Here is an 18,361-nt window from a genome sequence, read left to right as displayed (position 1 = left end):
TCCCCCCAGCGCCTGCCCCCCTCCCCCTCTCCCCCGCCGCCCACACCCACTGGCCCGCCTCCTGTGCTGTGGGCATGCCTGGTCGGGTTGTTGCACACCGGCGGAATCACACACCGGGTGGCCTCTTGTGTTTGGCTGCTTTCTTGACTGTTTTAGACACTTGCAATTTTTCAACACTTTTTTTCCCCCTTTAGGCAAAGTACATCTCCCAGTGCATCGATGAAATCAAGCAGGAGCTGAAGCAAGACAACATTGCAGTAAAGGCGAATGCAGTCTGCAAGCTGACCTACGTAAGTACTGAGGACGGTTTGCGCAGTGCGCTTCAGAGTGACGCCCCCTCCCTCCATCCTTCTGTCCGTCCATCTATACCGCCACCCATTTATCCGTCCACTGTACGTTTCTACCCAGACACTCACATTGTCAGCTCCAGGCGCCGGCCTCGGCACAAAGCTGAGGGAGGCCAGGCCGTGACGACCCCGTGGCTCAGGGCGTGTCGGACCCCGCCTGGCCCGGGCCCGGCCCCCTCTGCTGAGGTCAGAAGGGAGGCGGACGGCTTGCCGGGGCACCTCGTCACCCTTTAGGTGTGAGGGATTTCAACCACTGCCCATGGACGCTAGTATTTCAGCCGCAGGCGTTTATCCTGTGCTTGTGATTGACCTGCCCTCTGGTTTTAAATGTGAAGACAAGGCCATCAGAAGAAGTGAAATACCCCAGGGTGTGTGTGGAAGGCCCATTTCAGGAGACGCGTGGCGTTCGGTGCTGTTTGAGCTGAGACAGAGTGTTGAATGTTGGGGCTCAGGCCTCAGCGTGTGAGTGGAAATCACCACGTTCGTCTCTTTGACAGTTACAGATGTTGGGCTATGACATCAGCTGGGCTGCCTTCAACATCATAGAAGTGATGAGCGCCTCCAAGTTCACGTTCAAGGTGAGGCGGGCAAGCTTGCTCTCAGACCTGAACCGCGTGCTGGCGGGGGCAGAGGGCGTGGGTGTCTGTGGCCAGGGGCCACGCTGTGCAGAGACCCGGGAGGACGCAGGGCACCGGGGGCTCCGTCGGTGAAGCGGCCGGCTTCGGCTCAGGTCGTGGTCTCGCGGTTTGTGGGTTCGAGCCCCACGTCGGGCTCTGTGCTGACAGCTCAGAGCCTGGAGCTGCTTTGGATTCTGTGTCTCCCTCTCTTTCTGCCCCTCCTACGCTCATGCTCTGTCTCTGTCTCTCGATAATAAATAAAAATGTTAAGAACAGGGGCGCCTGGGTGGCTTAGTCGGTTGAGCGTCCGACTTTCGGCTCAGGTCATGATCTCGCGGTTCGTGGGTTCGAGCCCCGCATCGGGCTCTGTGCTGACAGCTCAGGGCCTGGAGCCTGCTTGAGAGTCTGTGTCTCCCTCTCTTTCTGCCCCTCCTACGCTCATGCTCTGTCTCTGTCTCTCAATAATAAATAAAAATGTTAAGAACAAAAAACCGTGCAGGACACGAGTGGCGTGTTCCAGGCAAACTTCCACGCCTCAAACGTCACCAGCCCATGTTCGTCACATTATCTGTTAATGCCATTTGCGTGATTTCCTTTTTTTCAACTTTGAGGACCATCAGTGAAGTGATGGGTTCGTAGGATTGATTATATATATGCGGTTTTTTTTTAACGTTTGTTTTTGAGAGCAAGAGTGTGCGTGGGGGAGGGGTGGGCGGGGCAGTGGATCCGAAGCTGGCTCTGAACGGACAGCGAACAGCCAGATGCGGGGCTCAAACCCACGGACTGTGAGATCGTGACTTGAGTTGAAGTAGGATGTTCAACTGACTGAGCCACCCCGGCATCCTGTATTTTTTAATACTACTAAGGATGTGTAACTGTGTGTAAACCAAGCAAGCACTGACTGTCTTGCACAGAGGCCACCAATTGTCTCCTGGCCCCAGTGCCTCATGGTCGCTTCTGCACATTTTCCTTCACCTCGCAGGGCCTTGCTTGTGAGTGATGGGCATCACCGCCTCACTCGGTATTAGAATGTAAGCACAGCTCCCGTTCCAGTAAATGTTCTGAAAACCGATGGGTAGCCCCCGTGGCCCAGTTGAGGGCCTTCCGTAGTTTTCCCGGGGCGACTCGAGTTTTGACGGGAACGCACACCAGCCAGGCAGCTGAGACCATTTCCAGGTCCGTGGGGTGCGGCGCCTGCCTGAGGGTCGCTGCTGGGTCAGCCCCGCGCTCCCTCTAAACGTTGCCATCATCCTGCCCACGGGTTACTCTCGGTGGAGAAACCAAATGTGTGTGGCCCAGGTTGGGGCGTGCTGCATGGGAGCGTCTCGTGCGTGTGCAGGTGCGACGGGACGTCGGGTCAGCCGGGCAGGGGGCTCTGACTGCGGGGAGCGCCCGGGCTGGGGGTGACCTGCAGATTCCATCATAAAGGGGTTCCTGGCTGCCCAGGCGTCGCCCGCACACGGGCCGGGGAGAGGCCTGCTGGCTTGGCCGGCTTCACGAGAACTGCACTTGCCTCTTCCTCCGGGAAGGATTTCCTGGCACCCACCCCCCAGTGGTCCCTCGGCCACTGTCACTGCCCGACCACGGGGGCTGCTTGGCATGGAGCTCGGGGGACGGGCTGGGGCTTCTCCCCGGGGCGCGCGGCCCCTCGTCTCGTGTGTGACGCCCTGTGTCTGACTCACAGCGGATCGGCTACCTCGCTGCTTCCCAGTGCTTTCATGAGGGGACTGATGTCATCATGCTGACGACGAACCAGATCCGCAAGGTAGGCGGTCCTTCACTCACCGAGCGTCCTCAGGGACCCCGTCCCTGCACTGTCCACGCCGGCTCTTCTGACGCTCTGAGCGAGCGGCCAGTAGAAAGCACGAGCCCAGCAGGCTCACCCCAGTGACCCCCTTGGCAAGCCCGTGGCTGGAATGTGGGTGCGGCGTCAGCAGGGGACACCCAGAGTGGTGCCCTGGCCCGTGTCCCTGTCTCCCTGCTCCTGGGCAGCGGGCGAGGCCAGAGATTGCCAGCCACCCCCCTTCCCTGCCTGGGGCCTCTGGCTCCGACACTCCCCTCTCAGGCCCGTCTCCCTCTGGTGGGAGTGCTCCCCGAGGCTGCACACCCTTCCTGCGGGGGCCTCCCTGCCCACGGGCTCTTTTAGTCACACTGCGTGCACGTCTCAGTCGTGTGGAAGTTTGTCGTGTCTTAGTCCTGAAGATCCCGAGTGGTAAATTCTCGGCTCCAGAGCTTCCAGCATCTTTTGTGCAGTAGTGGGGGCGGGGGGGTTCAGGGAGAAGCAGAGGTGGTGAGGTGTGCAGGCCAGACCCCGTGAGTTGTGGGCACCCTCACGGGGGCACGAGGCTGAGCCACTAGTTTGAGCCTGTGAGCCGTTGGTCGTGAGGAGGTAGCAGCATGGATGCCACAGGCTGTGAGGGGCAGGCTCATCTGGGAGCGGCTGGTGGGGGAACGTAACGGGGCAGAGGGCCAGCCCGCCTGGCGAGAAGGGTCTCTGGCCCGGTGCCTGGGCACAGCCAGGCCCCCACCCGCCCCTTTGTAAGGACCTCCGTTTAAACATAGATGGTCACTGCTCCGCATGGAGACAGGGTAGAGGTGGTGGCCTAGATCTCTGCGGGGGAGGTGACTGAGCCTGAGACGACCCTGTAACAGAGCAGAGGGCCACTGGCGTCCTCCCGTGGGCTCGATCTCACAAACCATGAGATCATGACTTGGACGATGTTAAAAATTGGACTTTCACTGATTGAGTCACCCGGGTACCCCCACATGTGTCATTTAAACAAACCGGTGACTTCTGAAACATAACTTCCACAGACCAGCCCTGCCCCCGTCCCCTTGGCTGGGGCTCCTCCCACTTAACTGTGACGCAGGCGTCCCTCCCACAAACCTGTGTTTCTGAAAAGGCCCTCGCAAGTCGTGCTGAAGTAGGAGCCTGGCCGGCCAGGGCCCGGCTTCCCCTGCGGCCCTCAGCCTGGGCCGGGCTGGGTCCAAGGGCTGGCGCCTCCAGCTTGTCCCCGCAGCCTAGAAAGGGGACTGAGATGCCTCTCGGTCTGTTTTTACCACGTGTAGGTGAAGTTGGGGGGTCCTTAGAAAAGCGCCCTCTGAGCAGGTTTGTGGCACAGGCGGTGTTTCCCTGGCGTGGAGCCGAGGCCCTTCCGTGCTTGGGGCGGCCAGAGCTGCGATACGCAATCCAGGGCCTCTGGGGACTGCTTTTCCTGCCCTCCCAGAACACGGGCCTCGGGCCAGAGCCGCCACCCCCGGATTCTGCCCTCGGGACCGAGCCCCCAGCCCCGCCGGGGGCCAACTGCCCCTTCCCCTCAGCACCGGGGAGGGCACTGGGACAGGCTCGGCCCCGCTTGTGGCCACGGCCCTGGCACACCGGGCTGTCTGTGCACCTCTGTGCCTGGCGGGGGGGCGGGGACCGTTCTCCCCCTGTCCTGGCTCCGGGGACAGTGTCCAGAACAGGCTGCCGCTCGCCACGTCGCATACAGATGCAGCCCCAGACCGCAGGCCGGGAGCCCTTGACGCCGGTTGGCATGTGCCCGCTGACCCCCTCCTTCCCTTTCCAGGACCTGAGCAGCCCCAGCCAGTACGACACTGGCGTTGCGCTGACTGGCCTGTCCTGTTTTGTTACCCCAGATCTTGCCAGAGACTTGGCCAACGACATCATGACCCTGGTGAGTTTACGAGTGTCCCCGGCACCCCTTGGCCTCTGCTCTGTGACGAGATTCAGTCCGTCCGGGTGCCGGGAAACCCGAGGCTAACCGTCACCCCAGGAACACTTGGGCGTGCGGAGCCGGGGGGCCGGCCGAGTTGCTGTGTCCCCCCCAGCCCCCCACTGGTGGGGCCCTGGCCTCGGGCCGTCTTCACCGTCACATTCTTTCTTCACCTCCTTTCACAGAGCCCTGCCTGGGGCCAGAGGTGGGTGCCGGCCGGGGTGAGCGCCCACGCCCTGCGGCGCGTCCCTGTCACTTCCCGCCTCTCCGCCTCGCGGGTGACGGTGGTTGTGTCAGCAGGCAGTGCACCTGGTTCGTGTGGCCCTGCCGGCTCCGTCCCTGATGGCCTATGTTTTCCTTTGGCCACAATTTTCTTTAATTTACTTTTTTAATGTTTTATTTATTTTTGAGAGAGAGAGAGAGAGAGACAGTGTGTGAGCAGGGGCGGGTCAGAGAGAGAGGGAGACACAGAATCCGAAGCATCTCCAGGCTCTGAGCTGTCAGCACAGAGCCCGACGTGGGGCTCGAACCCACGAACTGTGTCCTCATGACCTGAGCCGAAGTCGGACACCTTTGGCCACAGTTTGCCTTCTTGTGGTTCAGTCCACCCGAGGGGCAGAGGCCCCGGCCAGGGCTCGTTTCCAGGCTGTCAGAGCGTCTGCCTAAAACGCGGGTGTCCTTTCTCAGGTCATGGTCCTCGGGGGCACCAGCTGTGCACCCAAGTCTTCAGCTAATCGGGAGGCCTTTTCCCACTGGTTTTGTCTGGACAGAGCGGAAGGGTGGCTGTGTCCCCCCGGACAGTTCTGTCCATCCAGGCCCCCCTGTTTGCCATGTGGATGGGTTGGTCTTGGCATGTGGTCTCAGGCCAGGCGTGTCGCCAGCTTCTAGAGCAGGGGCTGGCCCACGCTCGGCCCCGCCCACTCACTCCGGGGCGCCTGCTGGCTCTCGAGCGGGGGGCGAGAGTTCTGCCCTTCTGGCCCAGACTGCTGACGCGGTGCAGGGCCCTGTGCCACGAGGCAGGAGGCCTCCCTGCCGGGGCAGCGTTGGGAAAGGACGAGAGCTGTGGGACAGTCACGTGTGGAGGGGGCCCTGACCGCCCTGGACACCCCTTGGCATCCTGCTCTGGGAACGGGCCTCAGCGGCCGGAGGAGGCTGAGGCAGAGACTTGCTTTCCAGTTCAGGGCCGTGTCCCTCATTGGGTTCCAGCCAGGGTGAGACAAGGGTCTCGGGCTCCGGAGGGCGGGCCTAGGGTCATGGGCACAGGGGACGCAGGTTCCAGTTCCATCCACGACACTATCGTGGGACGCCCTGGGCCTGGGGCAGTGGAGCGGGTGTGCAGGCCTGGCTCGGAGGCCAGACACCAGATGAGCTGGAGAGAGGGTTTTCCTCCGGGGGACGGAGGGGAAACTCGGGCAGTGCAGGAAGGTGAGCAGGGCGGGTGCGGGGAGGGCGACGGGCAGCAGCGGAGGGGCTCAGGGCGGGCGCCGGGAACAGCAGTGGGGTGGCGGGGAGGCTGACCAGCCCGCTGCCCCTGCAGATGTCGCACACCAAGCCGTACATCCGGAAGAAGGCCGTGTTGATCATGTACAAGGTGTTCCTGAAGTACCCCGAGTCGCTGCGGCCCGCGTTCCCCCGCCTGAAGGAGAAGCTGGAGGACCCCGATCCCGGTTGGTTGGTTGGCGAGGGGGCGGTGCGGGGGCGCAGGGCTCCGCGGCGTCTGTGAACCCCACTGGAGGGTGCTGCGAGGAAAGCGTTGAAGGGGCACTAGGTCTGGAACTCGTGTCCTGGGACCCCCCCTCCCGCCCCCCACCCGGGGCAGTATCTTCTTCCCGTCTGGCACCACAGGGCACCAGGTTTGCTTCCTGCTTCCCCCGCTCCGGCCGGAAATCCACCGTTTCCCCCAAGCAGCCTGGCCCCTGTTCGTTGGTGTGGGATTCAGGCGCCAAGCTCTGGGCACTGGGTGTCCCCTCGCTGCCGGGCTGTCCTTTTTCCGGCAACTCCAGCCCTCCGCCGTCCTCGCACTGGGGAGCGGCCGCTGCCTGGGGCTCTGTCCGCATGTTGGCGCTCATGACTTGATGCCGACGTCTTGGCTGCGGTCCCCACTGCGGGGCTCATGGCCTCCTGTCCTCCGTAAATCCTTCCCTCGTTGAGGACTCCCTGGGCCGAGCAGTGTCACGTAGCTTCTCTGACACGAGGCGGGTTCCATCTTGTCTCGGGGGAGCCTGCTGCGTATTAAGGACCACAGGCTGTGGAAAGTTCCGTTAGAGGAAGTGGGAGCGAGGCGGCAGGTGTGATGGGAGTCGGGCCCCCAGACTCGGGCAGCGGCCGTGTTGCCTGGGTCTTGGCCACAGGCAGCCTAACCCGGAGCGGTTGGTGCTGGAGCCAGGCACAGCAGGGCTCCCTGCACTTGGGGGGACGCTGCTCCTCGAGAAGGCTGCACCTCCCCGTGTTTACTGATCGGGGGACCTCCTTACTGATGAGGACACCCCCCCTTATGTCACAGGGGTCCAGTCGGCCGCAGTCAATGTCATCTGTGAACTGGCCAGGCGCAACCCCAAAAACTACCTTTCCCTTGCCCCCCTGTTCTTCAAGCTGATGACCTCCTCAACCAACAACTGGGTCCTCATTAAGATTATCAAATTGGCAAGTATCCCTCCCAGTCTTCCCTCTGTCGCCGCACGAAGGCGGCCCCGGCGTGTCCTGGGAGCACCCTGGGCGTGTGGGCGCAGGTCAGAGTCAGTGCGGCCACGTAGAACCCCAGACGCGTGATCCCGTTCCTGCCACGAGTGACCCCCGGCCTCTGTCGTCCCTAGTTTGGTGCTCTGACCCCCTTGGAGCCAAGGTTGGGCAAGAAGCTGATTGAGCCTCTCACCAACCTGATCCACAGGTGAGCCCCGGGCCCCCATGTGACCTCGTCTGCCCCGCAGGCCTCCGGGCCCTCGGGGGACCCGGGGAGAGTCTTGGAGTCAGAAAGCAAACACACTCGTGTGATCTTGTTCCCGACCGTGAGCTGTACCACAGGGCCTCATGCTGGCCCTCCTGGGACCCTGGGGACAGTGAATCCATTTTGGAAACGGCGCCAGTGAAAACAAAAGGAAGGCCGAGCGCCCGCCCCCCACCCCCCGCCGGCCTCTAGCTCAGCAGTCGGCCGGGGCCTCCTGGCTCGGTCTCTGGCCGGTTCTGGAATGTCGCCAGAGCTCCCGCTCCACCCTGGGTGCCTGCGCCTGAATCATGGGCGCTGAGGGGCAGGTGGCACCAGAGCTCTCCCCGGGTCCCCTCGGGAGGTGGCGGCGGGCGGCACTGGGGTCGCACAGCCACACCAGACACGGCGCCGTGTGGCCGCGTGAGGCCTCAGGCTTGGAGCGTCTCTGGTTTAAGCCACAGGCGTCGCGGCATGTGGTGCAGCCCAGTGGTTTTCTGAGGGGATTAAACAGGAAGCCGTCAGTCTTGTAGCCACGGTGGGGACGGTCTGATGGCCCTGCTCCCTGGGACACGTGGCAGCCACTTACGTGTCAGGTGGGGGTGACTTGGGATCAAGAGCGTCACCCGGAAGGATGGCAGAGCGGAGTAGGCACACCTGGTGCCTGCCCTGGGTTGTTGCCCTGGGCTGTGTTCTCCTTGTCGCCTGGACGCCCCAGAGCTAAGCACCCGGGCCACGGACTTCTGTGTTGTGCCCGCCTGTGTCTGGGCCCGGAGGTGGGGCCGGGGGCCATCCTGGGTGGGGGGACACTCAGGACGGGTGGCTTTCCCTCGGGCGTCACGAAACAGAAGTGTTCTGGGGACGTCAGAGGTCACCGCTGGTGGTCAGGAAGGAAGGCTCGTGTCCCCTGGGGACTGCCGTGGACCCTGGTGATGGCAGCGTGCGGGGCCCCCAGGCCTGCTTCCGCCGCGGGCCTCCCAGTCCTCACCCTCTGCTCTTCTCCCTCCACCAGCACGTCCGCCATGTCCCTTCTGTACGAGTGCGTGAACACCGTCATCGCAGGTGAGGGGCCCGCCCTCCCCCATTGGGAGCCCCCTAGAGAAACGCTGGCCCGTGGGACACACGTGGCCAGGGCCCCTGCCTCCAGCACCGAGTCCCGCCACCCTCGGACATGCATCTCCCCCTGCCAGCGAGACCCTCCTTCCTGACTATTCTAAAGCCAGGCCGGCCCTGTGCTGCCCCCAGGAACTCGAGCATAGAACCCACCACGGAAGGCTTCACGGGGCGGGATCAGAGGCACCCCCTGGTCTGAGTCCCGCCCAGGCTGAGGGCCACACAGAGGCCCGGGTGGTGCGCCTGCCCCTCCCCCTGCTGGCCGTCGGAGCCCGGGTCGCCGCCCCCAGGCAGGCTAGCTGCCGCCCGGCTTTCCCTCTAGGCCACTTGTCTTAGACCTAGTGGCTCGTGGGTTCACCTCCGCACTGCCTGATGGCCCAGCGCTGTCGGGAAGCTGGCCTCCTGGTCCCTCCTCGGCCCCCTCGACAGCCTGAAGTTCAGTCATTCACAAGAGGCTGGGCCAGGGTCCACGCTGCAGGATTAGAACTGTGTGGGCCACCGTGTCCTTGAGGCGCAGCGGCCCTAGTGGAGAAGGAAGGTGGGCACGGGGGCAGCTGGTGCTCAGAGGCAGCAAATGCAGAACGTGGAGAGCGTGTCTGTGTGTCTGGAGGAGTCGGTGGGGGAAGCCGAGATGTGGCAGGATCAGAGCTGTCCCTGGCGCCGGGCAGGGGTCTGGGGGAGCGGGCCGAAGCGGGCCTGGCACAGTGCAGGGTCGTTGGGTCTCAGGTGGGGCTGGACCAGGCTCTGGAAGTGCCCTGGGCGGGGGGGACCTGCCTTGTGGCCTGGTCTGTGTTCTTGACCACAGAGACCCAGCGCCCAGGTTCCCACCGGGGGTCGCTCAGCAGCCCCTCTGCCCGGCTCGGGCGGAGACCCCAGACCCCGGGAGGGGAGTGGGTCCTCATCATGAACCTTGTGTCTGCACGGAGAGCTCTGGGACACGGGCCCCCGGCCAGTGAGGGTGGCAGGCGCCCTGGAGTCCGGTTCCAGACGCCGTCTCCTAAGCCAGCCTCTCGTGGGACAGCCCAGCCCAGTGCTTCTGGGCGCGTCCGACGCAGGCTGAGGCCCCACGAGGCCCTGAGACGAGGTTTTCTGTTTCAGTGCTCATCTCCCTGTCGTCTGGCATGCCGAACCACAGCGCCAGCATCCAGGTACCCCCACACCTGCGTCACGCACGTGGGGCGCCCTGCCCAGGCCCTGCGTGGCGTGTCTGTGGAGCTGACTCGGGAGGGAGGGGGATGCACGTTCCCGCGCCTGGAAGCCATTGGGGTGTTGGTGTGTACGTGGGGTGGTCCCCAAACTGTTTCCCTGTCGGCGCCCGCCAGCCACCCTCCTGCGTGGTGGGTGCCATGCGGAGCAGGGCCAGGTGTCCCCCTGTCCCTCTGGGTCCCAGGACCTGTGAGCTGGACCAGGGTGCGAGGCGGGCCTGAGGTCACGGAATTCACTGTCGTCTCAGGGCTGTGACCTGTGTCACCTTTCCCTCTGCAGCTCTGTGTCCAGAAGTTGAGGATATTGATAGAAGACTCCGACCAGAACCGTGAGTTCCTCTCTCCCTGCACCCTGAGCCTGTGAGGCCCTGGGGCCCTCGGCCCCGCACGGTCACAGGCGCTGACGCTCTTCAGCCGTGCAGCGCGGTGTGCGAGGGGTGCCCTGGGCTTCGGCAGCGCTTTAAAGAAGCCAGTGTTTCTCCGTTTGGTCGCACCCCTGCCTGCTCCCCTCCTTCGTCGCTGTCTCAGTGTGAGACTCTGGTGACCGCCCCTCCTGCGTTCAGCTGGAGGAGTTTCAGACTGTGGGCCGTGCGCCCACCTCCCTGGGAAGGTGGGACCCGGGTGGGGTCCCTGAGCCCCAGTTCTAGCGCAGAGCTAGGGGGCTGCCGGGGGACACAGCCTGGGGTCGGGAGAGCCGCGGGACAGGGCCTGGAGCTGCACTGGTGTCCACTCCTCCAGGGTCTCCTGCCTGAGGCCTTCTGGGACCGACGGGGGGCGGGCCCAGCTCCCAGCGCTCCCCTGCTCTTCCCCACGGCCTCATGCGGCCCGAGGCGGCCTTGCTTCCGCACCCTATGGTCTTGACAGACGTGTTCCGTCAGGGCTTCACGCCCGTCGCGTGTCCTGAGGCCTGGACCAGGGCATCAGGGGCTTCTGAGGGCCCAGAGCACCAGCTCCACGTTTTCGGTCCAGATCTGTTTGGAGCAGGGGCTGCTGGACCTGTCCTGCGAAGGGCCACACACAGCCCTGTCGCCCCCGCCGTCGCAGTGACCACAGGCGCGCGCTTGTGCGCAGCTTTTACAGAAACAGACCTCGTGTGGGGCCTGGCCCGTGGCGGCCAGTGGTTCACCACCCCTGCTTCAGAGCCCCCTGCGTGTAGGTTGCTCGGGGCGGACACTGGCGCCGGGCCTGCAGCGCCACGTCCTCAGTGTGTCGGCACCGGCCCCGAAGGCCGGGAAGGCGCGTCCCTGCTAACTGTCTCGCCCGCCCTCCCCGCAGTGAAGTACCTGGGCCTGCTGGCCATGTCCAAGATCCTGAGGACGCACCCCAAGTCCGTGCAGGCCCACAAGGACCTCGTGTTGCAGTGTCTGGACGACAAGGACGAGTCCATCCGCCTGCGGGCCCTCGACCTCCTGTACGGAATGGTGCGTGCCCCTCCCCCCGCGCCTCCCTCGTGCCTCTCCCCCCGCGCCTGCCCCACGCCTCCCTCATGCCCCTCCCCCCCAGGTGTCCAAGAAGAACCTCGTGGAGATCGTCAAAAAGCTAATGAGCCACGTGGACAAGGCCGAGGGCACGACCTATCGTGACGAGCTGCTCACGAAGATCATTGACATCTGCAGCCAGTGTAACTACCAGCATGTCACCAATTTCCAGTGGTCCGTGCCCCACAGCCCCGGGGGGGTGGGGGGCGGGCGCCGTTGCAGGGGGCACTCCTCAAGGGCTCCCTCCTGCAGGTACATCAGCGTCCTGGTGGAGCTGACCCGGTTGGAAGGCACCCGCCATGGCCACCTCATCGCCGCGCAGATGCTGGACGTGGCCATCCGCGTGAAGGCCATCCGCAAGTTCGCCGTGTCGCAGATGTCCGCGCTGCTCGACAGCGCCCACCTGGTGGCCAGCAGCACCCAGCGCAACGGCATCTGCGAGGTGCTGTACGCGGCCGCCTGGATCTGCGGGGAGTTCTCTGAGTGAGTGCGCTTCCCAGGGGAGAGGTGTGCTGGCTGTCCCGCGCCCCAGGATCCCCGGCGCCTTCCCCCGTCTCCCCTTCCTGGGACGCTTCAAGTGCATGTTTCCAGCCATGAGCGTGGCCCAGGGTGATGGGCTTCCTTCCGTCTCCTCTCCTCCCTGCCCGTCGCAGCCGTGGACATCCTGCTGCTGTCGTGGGTTCTTTCTTAGAGTCCCGACCACCCGCCCTGGGGCCGGGGGTGCGCCCATGTGAGCCCTGTAGCAGGGCGGCCTGCTCACCTGGCCCTCCCTGTCTGCAGGCACCTGCAGGAGCCCCAGCAGACGCTGGAGGCCATGCTGCGGCCCAAGGTCACCACCCTGCCCGGCCACATCCAGGCCGTGTACGTGCAGAACGTAGTCAAGCTCTACGCATCCATCCTGCAGCAGAAGGAGCAGGCGGCAGAGCCAGAGGCGGCCCAGGACGTCACCCAGCTCATGGTGGAGCGGCTGCCCCAGTTTGTGCAGAGCGCAGACCTGGAGGTCCAGGAACGGGTGAGCGTTCCTCAGGGGCGCGCGTTCCTCAGGGGCGCACCCCTGCGAGAGCCAGCGTCTCCTCTGGAGCCCGCCCTGCCTTCCCCGAAGAGCATCTCAGAGAAGTCTGCTTTCCGGGGCTTCCTCCTGGCCCAGGGAGGTGGGCAGGTCTGGGCCCCTGCAGTGGGGGAGGCCTCGAGTGGTCATCCACAGGTGGCATGCAGCAGTGGGGGGCGCCTTGAGAGAATGGGCGGGAGGCGCAGGCTTTCGAGGGAAGCATCCAGAAGCACCCAGTAGCTAGCGGGTTGCTGGGTGGGGTGGTGGGCGGCAGGGGACCTGGCTTCTTGTGCGGGGAGAGCTGGCCTGGCATGTGCTGCGTGTATGGCAGGCGGCTGTGAGCTTGGTGTGGCCGTTTTGGTGCCCCTTACACTGTGGGGTCTCGATTACCCAGGCAGACTTCCCAGCAGCGGGCAGTGACCCCCGGGGGGCCCTGGTGCTCCATGATCTCGGGCAGCTGTGCTGCCTTATTAGCCCGACCGGTCCCCGGGGCCTCCAGCCTTGTGTGAGGCTGGAAACACACTTGGGCCGAGTCCCGGGTCAGAGTCCACAGAGGACAGGCAGCCAGAGGTGCCCGGTGCCTCCTGGAAGCTGTCGTTTCTGGTCTTCTGGGTCTCAGAGGATGGTGCTTCCTCTGCTCGTGACCCTGTCTTGTTCATGGGCCGCGTCAGCCTCTGTCTCCTACAGACTGACACGGCGGCCAGGGCTGGTTTCCTGGGTGCTTCCATGTGGTCTGGGGCTTCTCTCCTTGCTTTCAATGTATGTATACGTAGACCTGTGTTCTTCTAATGTGTATTTGTCTGGAGAGATCACGTGAGCGGGGAAGGAGCAGAGAGAGGAACAAGAGAATTTCAAGCAGGCTCTATGTTGACAGTCCAATGTGGGGCTTGAACTCACGAGTCAGGAGATCAGGACCTGAGCTGAAATTGGACACTTAACCGAGTCCCCCGTGTGCTCCCCTTCGCACCCTCTAGATGTCCTCGGTGGGGTCAGGCGAGGGGCTCAGACCAGTACATTGCGGTGCTGAGTGGCCAGTGCTCCGAGACCCGCCTGTGACTCCCCTGTGACCTCCTCAGGCGTCCTGCATCTTGCAGCTGGTCAAGCACATCCAGAAGCTTCAGGCCAAGGACGTGCCAGTAGCGGAAGAAGTGAGTGCCCTCTTTGCTGGAGAGCTGAACCCAGTGGCTCCCAAGGCACAGAAGAAGGTTCCGGTGCCTGAAGGGTGAGCTGCACAGCCCGTCAGGATGGCAGGAGGAGCAGTGAAAGAACCGTGGTGGGGCCTTCACTGGTGTCCGTGTCCCTGCCACCACCCCCGGAAGTAGACGGGCAGCCCTTGCCCACAGATGTCAGGGCGTTGTGAGCCTGCATGGGGTCCCCAGAACACAGGAGGGTCACCAAGGGCTCCTGGGCTTTGTTGAGCAGCCGTGATCTCAAGTAGCGGCCTAGCTTTTGTGTCCTCGCCTCCAAAAGGACAGGGGTGTCCCTGTTTGGTCTCCCCAGGGGCACGCGGGGCTGGCACACAGGCTGCAGCTGCCGTGTGCCTCCCTGCGTCTTGTAGCCTGGACCTGGACGCTTGGATCAACGAGCCGCCCTCAGACAGCGAGTCCGAGGACGAGAAGCCCAAGGCCATCTTCCACGACGACGAGCAGCGCCATGCCAAGCAGCGGCAGCCGGAGGCCGAGGAGGAGGAGCTGGCCCGGGTGAGCACGGGGCGCGGGGAGGCTGGGCTCCGCTCCCTCCGGGGCCAATGGCCTCGCTCAGAGCAGACCCTAGACCCTGAGCCCCTGGCTGGCTGAGCACTGCCCGGTCCTGGTGTCCTCTGGGGAGCACTGAGCCAACCTGGGAGGTCTGGGTTGGGTTTTGTGGAAACGAGAAGTGGTTTCTCTTGAGGCCAGAGCAACTCAGAAGGAGCCCTGGGGGCCTGCTGTGACATGCCGGGGGTCTCGTCCCACGACTTCCAGGGGGTGGGTTTCACTCTGGTTCAGTTTTAAAAGAAATTCTTTTAACGTTTATTTTTGAGAGAGAGAGAGACACGCACAGAGTGTGAGTGGGGTAGGGCAGAGAGGGGGAGACACAGAACCTGAAGCAGGCCCCGGTGTCCGGGCTGTCGGTGCAGAGCGCAGCCTCACAGACTGTGAGATCGTGAGCTGAGCGGAATTCGGACGCTTACCTGACGGACCCCCAGGCGTCCCTCCCGTGGAAGATTTTATGACAACGTGCACCATTCAGGCAGCTCAGAAAAGTACAGAGACGCTGTGTTCCCTCAGTCCCCCACCACACCATGTCTTATGTTCCTTCTGGAATAAGGGGTCCCCTCAGCCCAGGACGTCCTGTTTTCCTGCCCGTGTGCAGGCTGAGCCCTCAGGCCGCGTGATCTGACTCCCAGCTCAGCTCTTTGGAGCACGGTGGCCTCAGGCGGCTCACGCAGCCTCCCTGAGCTCACATCCTTGAAACAGAGATGGTCATCCCCACATCTTGGGGTCATTTCTGACCTCTCGTCCCCACACTTGCTGCTGTCGCGGTCTCCCTGTGGGTCAAAGGTCACCAGTAGAGATATTGGGGCGCCCCGGGCCTGCCTGGGGCCTGGAACACGGATGCTGCCCCCGCCTGGGATGGAGGATCTGTGTTGCGCGTGCGGTTGCTGACTCGCACCCCGCGTTCCGTCCTGCAGCGCCGAGAAGCCCGGAAGCAGGAACAGGCCAACAACCCTTTCTACATCAAAAGCTCCCCGTCTCCCCAGAAGGTGAGGCTGGTCCCACGTCGTCCTTGAGAGGCACTCCCCTCCCCCCGAGCCCCACAGGGCCCGTCCCCTCTTGGGAGGACCCTGGGGGCCACCAGCTGCCGGGCAGTGTGTGGGTGTCACAGATCCGTGTGGCCCAACTGCCAGGTGGGTCCCTGAGCCAAGGCGTGGAAGCAGGTGGGGATGTGGGGTACTCCGCATGGCCGGAGTGTTCTAGATCTCAATCCAGCTGGTGCCTGTTGCCTTCATTCGTGCCCCCCGCGCCCCCCGCCCCGGGCTCCCCCAGGTCAGTGCGGCCATCTGGATCCTCCGTCCGTTCCCTTCTCTCAGGACCGCCAGGGCCTCTCATGACTCTGCTCAGCCTTCTGCAGGGCAAAAGCAGCGCCCATCTGGCGCCACCCTCCCCAGCTCCCGTGACGTCTGACTGGTTTTAGCCGCCCTGGTGGGTGCAGAGTGCTCCCGTGGGGCTCAGGCTGCATTACTTTTCTAACTGGAAGCGGGAGATCCAAACGGGACAGGTGGACAGAAGTCGTGCATCCGACTTGTGCTCGTTGACACTTGGGGACCAGTCCGCCAGTCGTCAGGGGGCTGTGCTCCCCAGGATGCCATCGCGTTTGCAGGGACCCTGCGCGGCCCTGGCTGTGGGCGTGTTGGCTGGGCCGTGGCCCCACCTCGCGTTGCCATCTGTCCGTGTGTCCTGCCCGGTAACGCTCGCCACTTGCTTCTCCAGCGGTACCAGGACATGCCGGGTGTGGAGCATATACCTGTGGTGCAGATAGACCTCTCGGTGCCCCTGAAAGTGCCAGGCAAGTACCTGCACGGACGGGGTGAGCCCGGAGAGCCCGTCAGCGGGGGGTGGGGCCCGAGTGTGGTTCCCGGATGCTGTCAAGGGCCAGCCTTCCCAGCCTCAGCCCTGCCCCTCCCGCCTCCTTGGCTGGAGTAGGTCCCTGACTGGGGGGTGAGTGGGAGGAACACGCCACGGGCCCCTCGTCACGCGGGCGCCACCTCGCTTCTTCCCGAGCCCCGCCCCCGCCGCCCCGGGCCTGCCCGTCTGCACTCGGAGAGCCTGCGCCCGCAAGTCCCCTTGCCCCCTTCTAGCGCAGACAGACCACAGGGGGACGCGGGCCACTCGCCCTGCTGAGCCCCCGAGGGCCCCCCAGCCACACGTGGCTCTCGGGGCCAGGGCGGCGCCGAGCGCCGGGTTGTGCGTGCCCGCAGGGATGCCCGCATCCGACCAGTACGTGAAGCTGGAGGAGGAGCGGAAGCAGCGGCAGAGGCTGCAGACGGGCGGGAGGAGGCGGCGGCGGAAGGAGAAGCGGGGGCCGCGGCGCCGCGGCTCTCTGCCCACTGACAGCGATGAGGACGTGGCCCCCGCGCAGCAGGTGGACATCGTCACCGAGGAGATGCCTGAGGTCAGCCCGCTGGCGCCGCGACGGGCGGGGGTGGAGGGGGCGCCACGGGCCCGGACGCCTGGACGCAGCGTCTCTCCCCCCCCTCAGAACGCGCTCCCCAGTGACGAGGACGACAAAGACCCCAACGACCCTTACAGGGCCCTGGACGTCGACCTCGACAGGTAAGTGCCGGGCAGTGCAGGGCCGCTCTGCGTCCCATGTCCCCGTCGCCTGCTTCCTGTGACGCCCCCACCTGCCCCCAGGCCCCTGGCCGACAGCGAGAAGCTGCCCGTCCAGAAGCACAGAAACGCGGAGGCCGCGAAGTCCCCCGAGGAGGCCGTGCCTGCCGCGGAGAAGAAGACGAAGCCCAGGAAGAAGGAGAAGAAGCACAGAGAGAGAGCGCGAGGGAAGAAGGAGCGGGGGAAGGAGGAGAAGGAGGTGGGCGCAGGCGGAGGGGTGAGGCGGCCCCAGGGGCTGTNGGGGGGGGGGCTGCAGGGGACACCCCGCCCCGCGCACCGGCTACTCCCGCGAGCCGCACTGCCCGGCTTCCCGCAGGAAGAGCCCGGAGCGAATGCTGTCGTTGCTGCCGCTAAGGAAGAGGACGAGGAGCCCAGGAGAGAGGAACAGGGGGGCGGGGACGAGGACGACGAGCGGGGCCGTGGGAAGGTGAGGCCGTCCCCACGTGGCTGCGCAGGACAGGGTTGTCCCCGAATCCCGTGAGTGGGGGGTCAGGGCCTCCTAGGGGTAGCGGCTTCTCGTTTTTAGGACAGGTTCGTTCAACGGCAGCTCATGTACAGTAATTCTCAGGGGCATTCAGCACGTTGTGTCACTATCACCAGTGCTTAATTACAGAACATTCCGGCTCCCCAGAAGCCACATCCTCACCAGCAGTCAACCCTCACCATCTCTCTAGCTTCCCGCACCCACGAGCCCCTTCCCGTCCGTGCTCTGGACGCGTCACGCACGCGGACTCACACCCCGCGTGGCCTCCCGTGTCTGGTTCCCTCCCTGAGCGTCGTGTGTTCGGGTCCGTCCGCGGGGCGGCGGGTGTGGGCGCCTCAGTCCTGCTCGCGGCCGAGGGACGTGCGCGTGCGCGGTGGACACACCTGAGGGACGTGCGCTGTGCGGTGAACACAGGCCTCTGTGGACGTGTTGTGCGTGTCCGTTCGCTCACTGAAGTTGCCACCTTTCAGTTGTCGGGAATTGTGCTCTGTGAACGTGCATGTGCAGGTTTGGCGTGGACGTGTGTTCTCACGCGCGCACTGAGCTGCTGCTGGGCCGCGTCTGGGTTCTTTCTGGTTTCTCCGTGTGTTTTTCACCTGTTGGCAGTGAGCTCCCGGGTCCCGTGCTGCTCCCCGGGGACCCGAGTGTTGCTGGTCTGTGTCCCCTGCCACCCGTGCTCCTTCCCTCGGCTCCCGGCCCCACGTCTCAGGCAGAGTGGTTATGTGTCCGCGGGCTGCTGAGCGGCCTCGGAGCGTGCCCGTCCTGGCTGGGCGCCGCCGGCCGGCGAAGTTTGACAGCTGATCCTTATCTCCTTATTCCAGAAATCTTCGAAGCATAAGAAGAAGAAGCACAAGAAGGAGAAGGAGGAGAGACCTAAGGACAAGAAGAAATCCAAGAAGAAGAAGCCTCCAGGTGAAGAGGCGGCAGAGCCCGTGGAGAACGGCGCGCTCGATGATGAGCCTCTCCCGGTGAGGGGTACTTCACTCGCCCCCCGCAGGCCGGAGGCGCCTCCACAGCCCGCTGAGGCCTCGCCGCAGGGACAGTCCCCAGCTGAGCCTAGGAG

At 64.3% G+C, this 18,361-nt stretch overlaps 1 protein-coding gene across 1 annotated transcript in view; it reads left to right on the top strand.

The window, feature by feature from the left end:
- The window catches only part of AP3D1 (adaptor related protein complex 3 subunit delta 1), a 31,847-nt gene that overhangs the window by 7,446 nt on the left and 6,040 nt on the right, over positions 1–18,361 (top strand). The window contains exons 6-27 of the mRNA XM_077760611.1: positions 195–290; positions 845–925; positions 2,649–2,729; positions 4,534–4,641; positions 6,218–6,347; positions 7,184–7,323; positions 7,494–7,567; positions 8,613–8,662; positions 9,812–9,861; positions 10,199–10,247; positions 11,194–11,339; positions 11,422–11,570; positions 11,649–11,879; positions 12,177–12,408; positions 13,521–13,666; positions 14,003–14,144; positions 15,116–15,187; positions 15,915–15,990; positions 16,403–16,596; positions 16,684–16,757; positions 16,839–17,241; positions 18,120–18,266. Of these exons, the coding sequence (XP_077616737.1) occupies positions 195–290; positions 845–925; positions 2,649–2,729; positions 4,534–4,641; positions 6,218–6,347; positions 7,184–7,323; positions 7,494–7,567; positions 8,613–8,662; positions 9,812–9,861; positions 10,199–10,247; positions 11,194–11,339; positions 11,422–11,570; positions 11,649–11,879; positions 12,177–12,408; positions 13,521–13,666; positions 14,003–14,144; positions 15,116–15,187; positions 15,915–15,990; positions 16,403–16,596; positions 16,684–16,757; positions 16,839–17,241; positions 18,120–18,266 (2,871 nt within the window). The remainder of the gene's footprint in view (positions 1–194; positions 291–844; positions 926–2,648; positions 2,730–4,533; positions 4,642–6,217; positions 6,348–7,183; positions 7,324–7,493; positions 7,568–8,612; positions 8,663–9,811; positions 9,862–10,198; positions 10,248–11,193; positions 11,340–11,421; positions 11,571–11,648; positions 11,880–12,176; positions 12,409–13,520; positions 13,667–14,002; positions 14,145–15,115; positions 15,188–15,914; positions 15,991–16,402; positions 16,597–16,683; positions 16,758–16,838; positions 17,242–18,119; positions 18,267–18,361) is intronic.

Source organism: Crocuta crocuta, unplaced genomic scaffold (genome assembly GCF_008692635.1).
Source record: "Crocuta crocuta isolate KB4526 unplaced genomic scaffold, BGI_CrCroc_1.0 scaffold443, whole genome shotgun sequence".
Classification (NCBI taxonomy): Eukaryota; Metazoa; Chordata; class Mammalia; order Carnivora; family Hyaenidae; genus Crocuta; species Crocuta crocuta.
The sequence above is the reverse complement of the archived record's forward strand: the minus strand, read 5'-3'. Positions and strand labels throughout refer to the sequence as shown.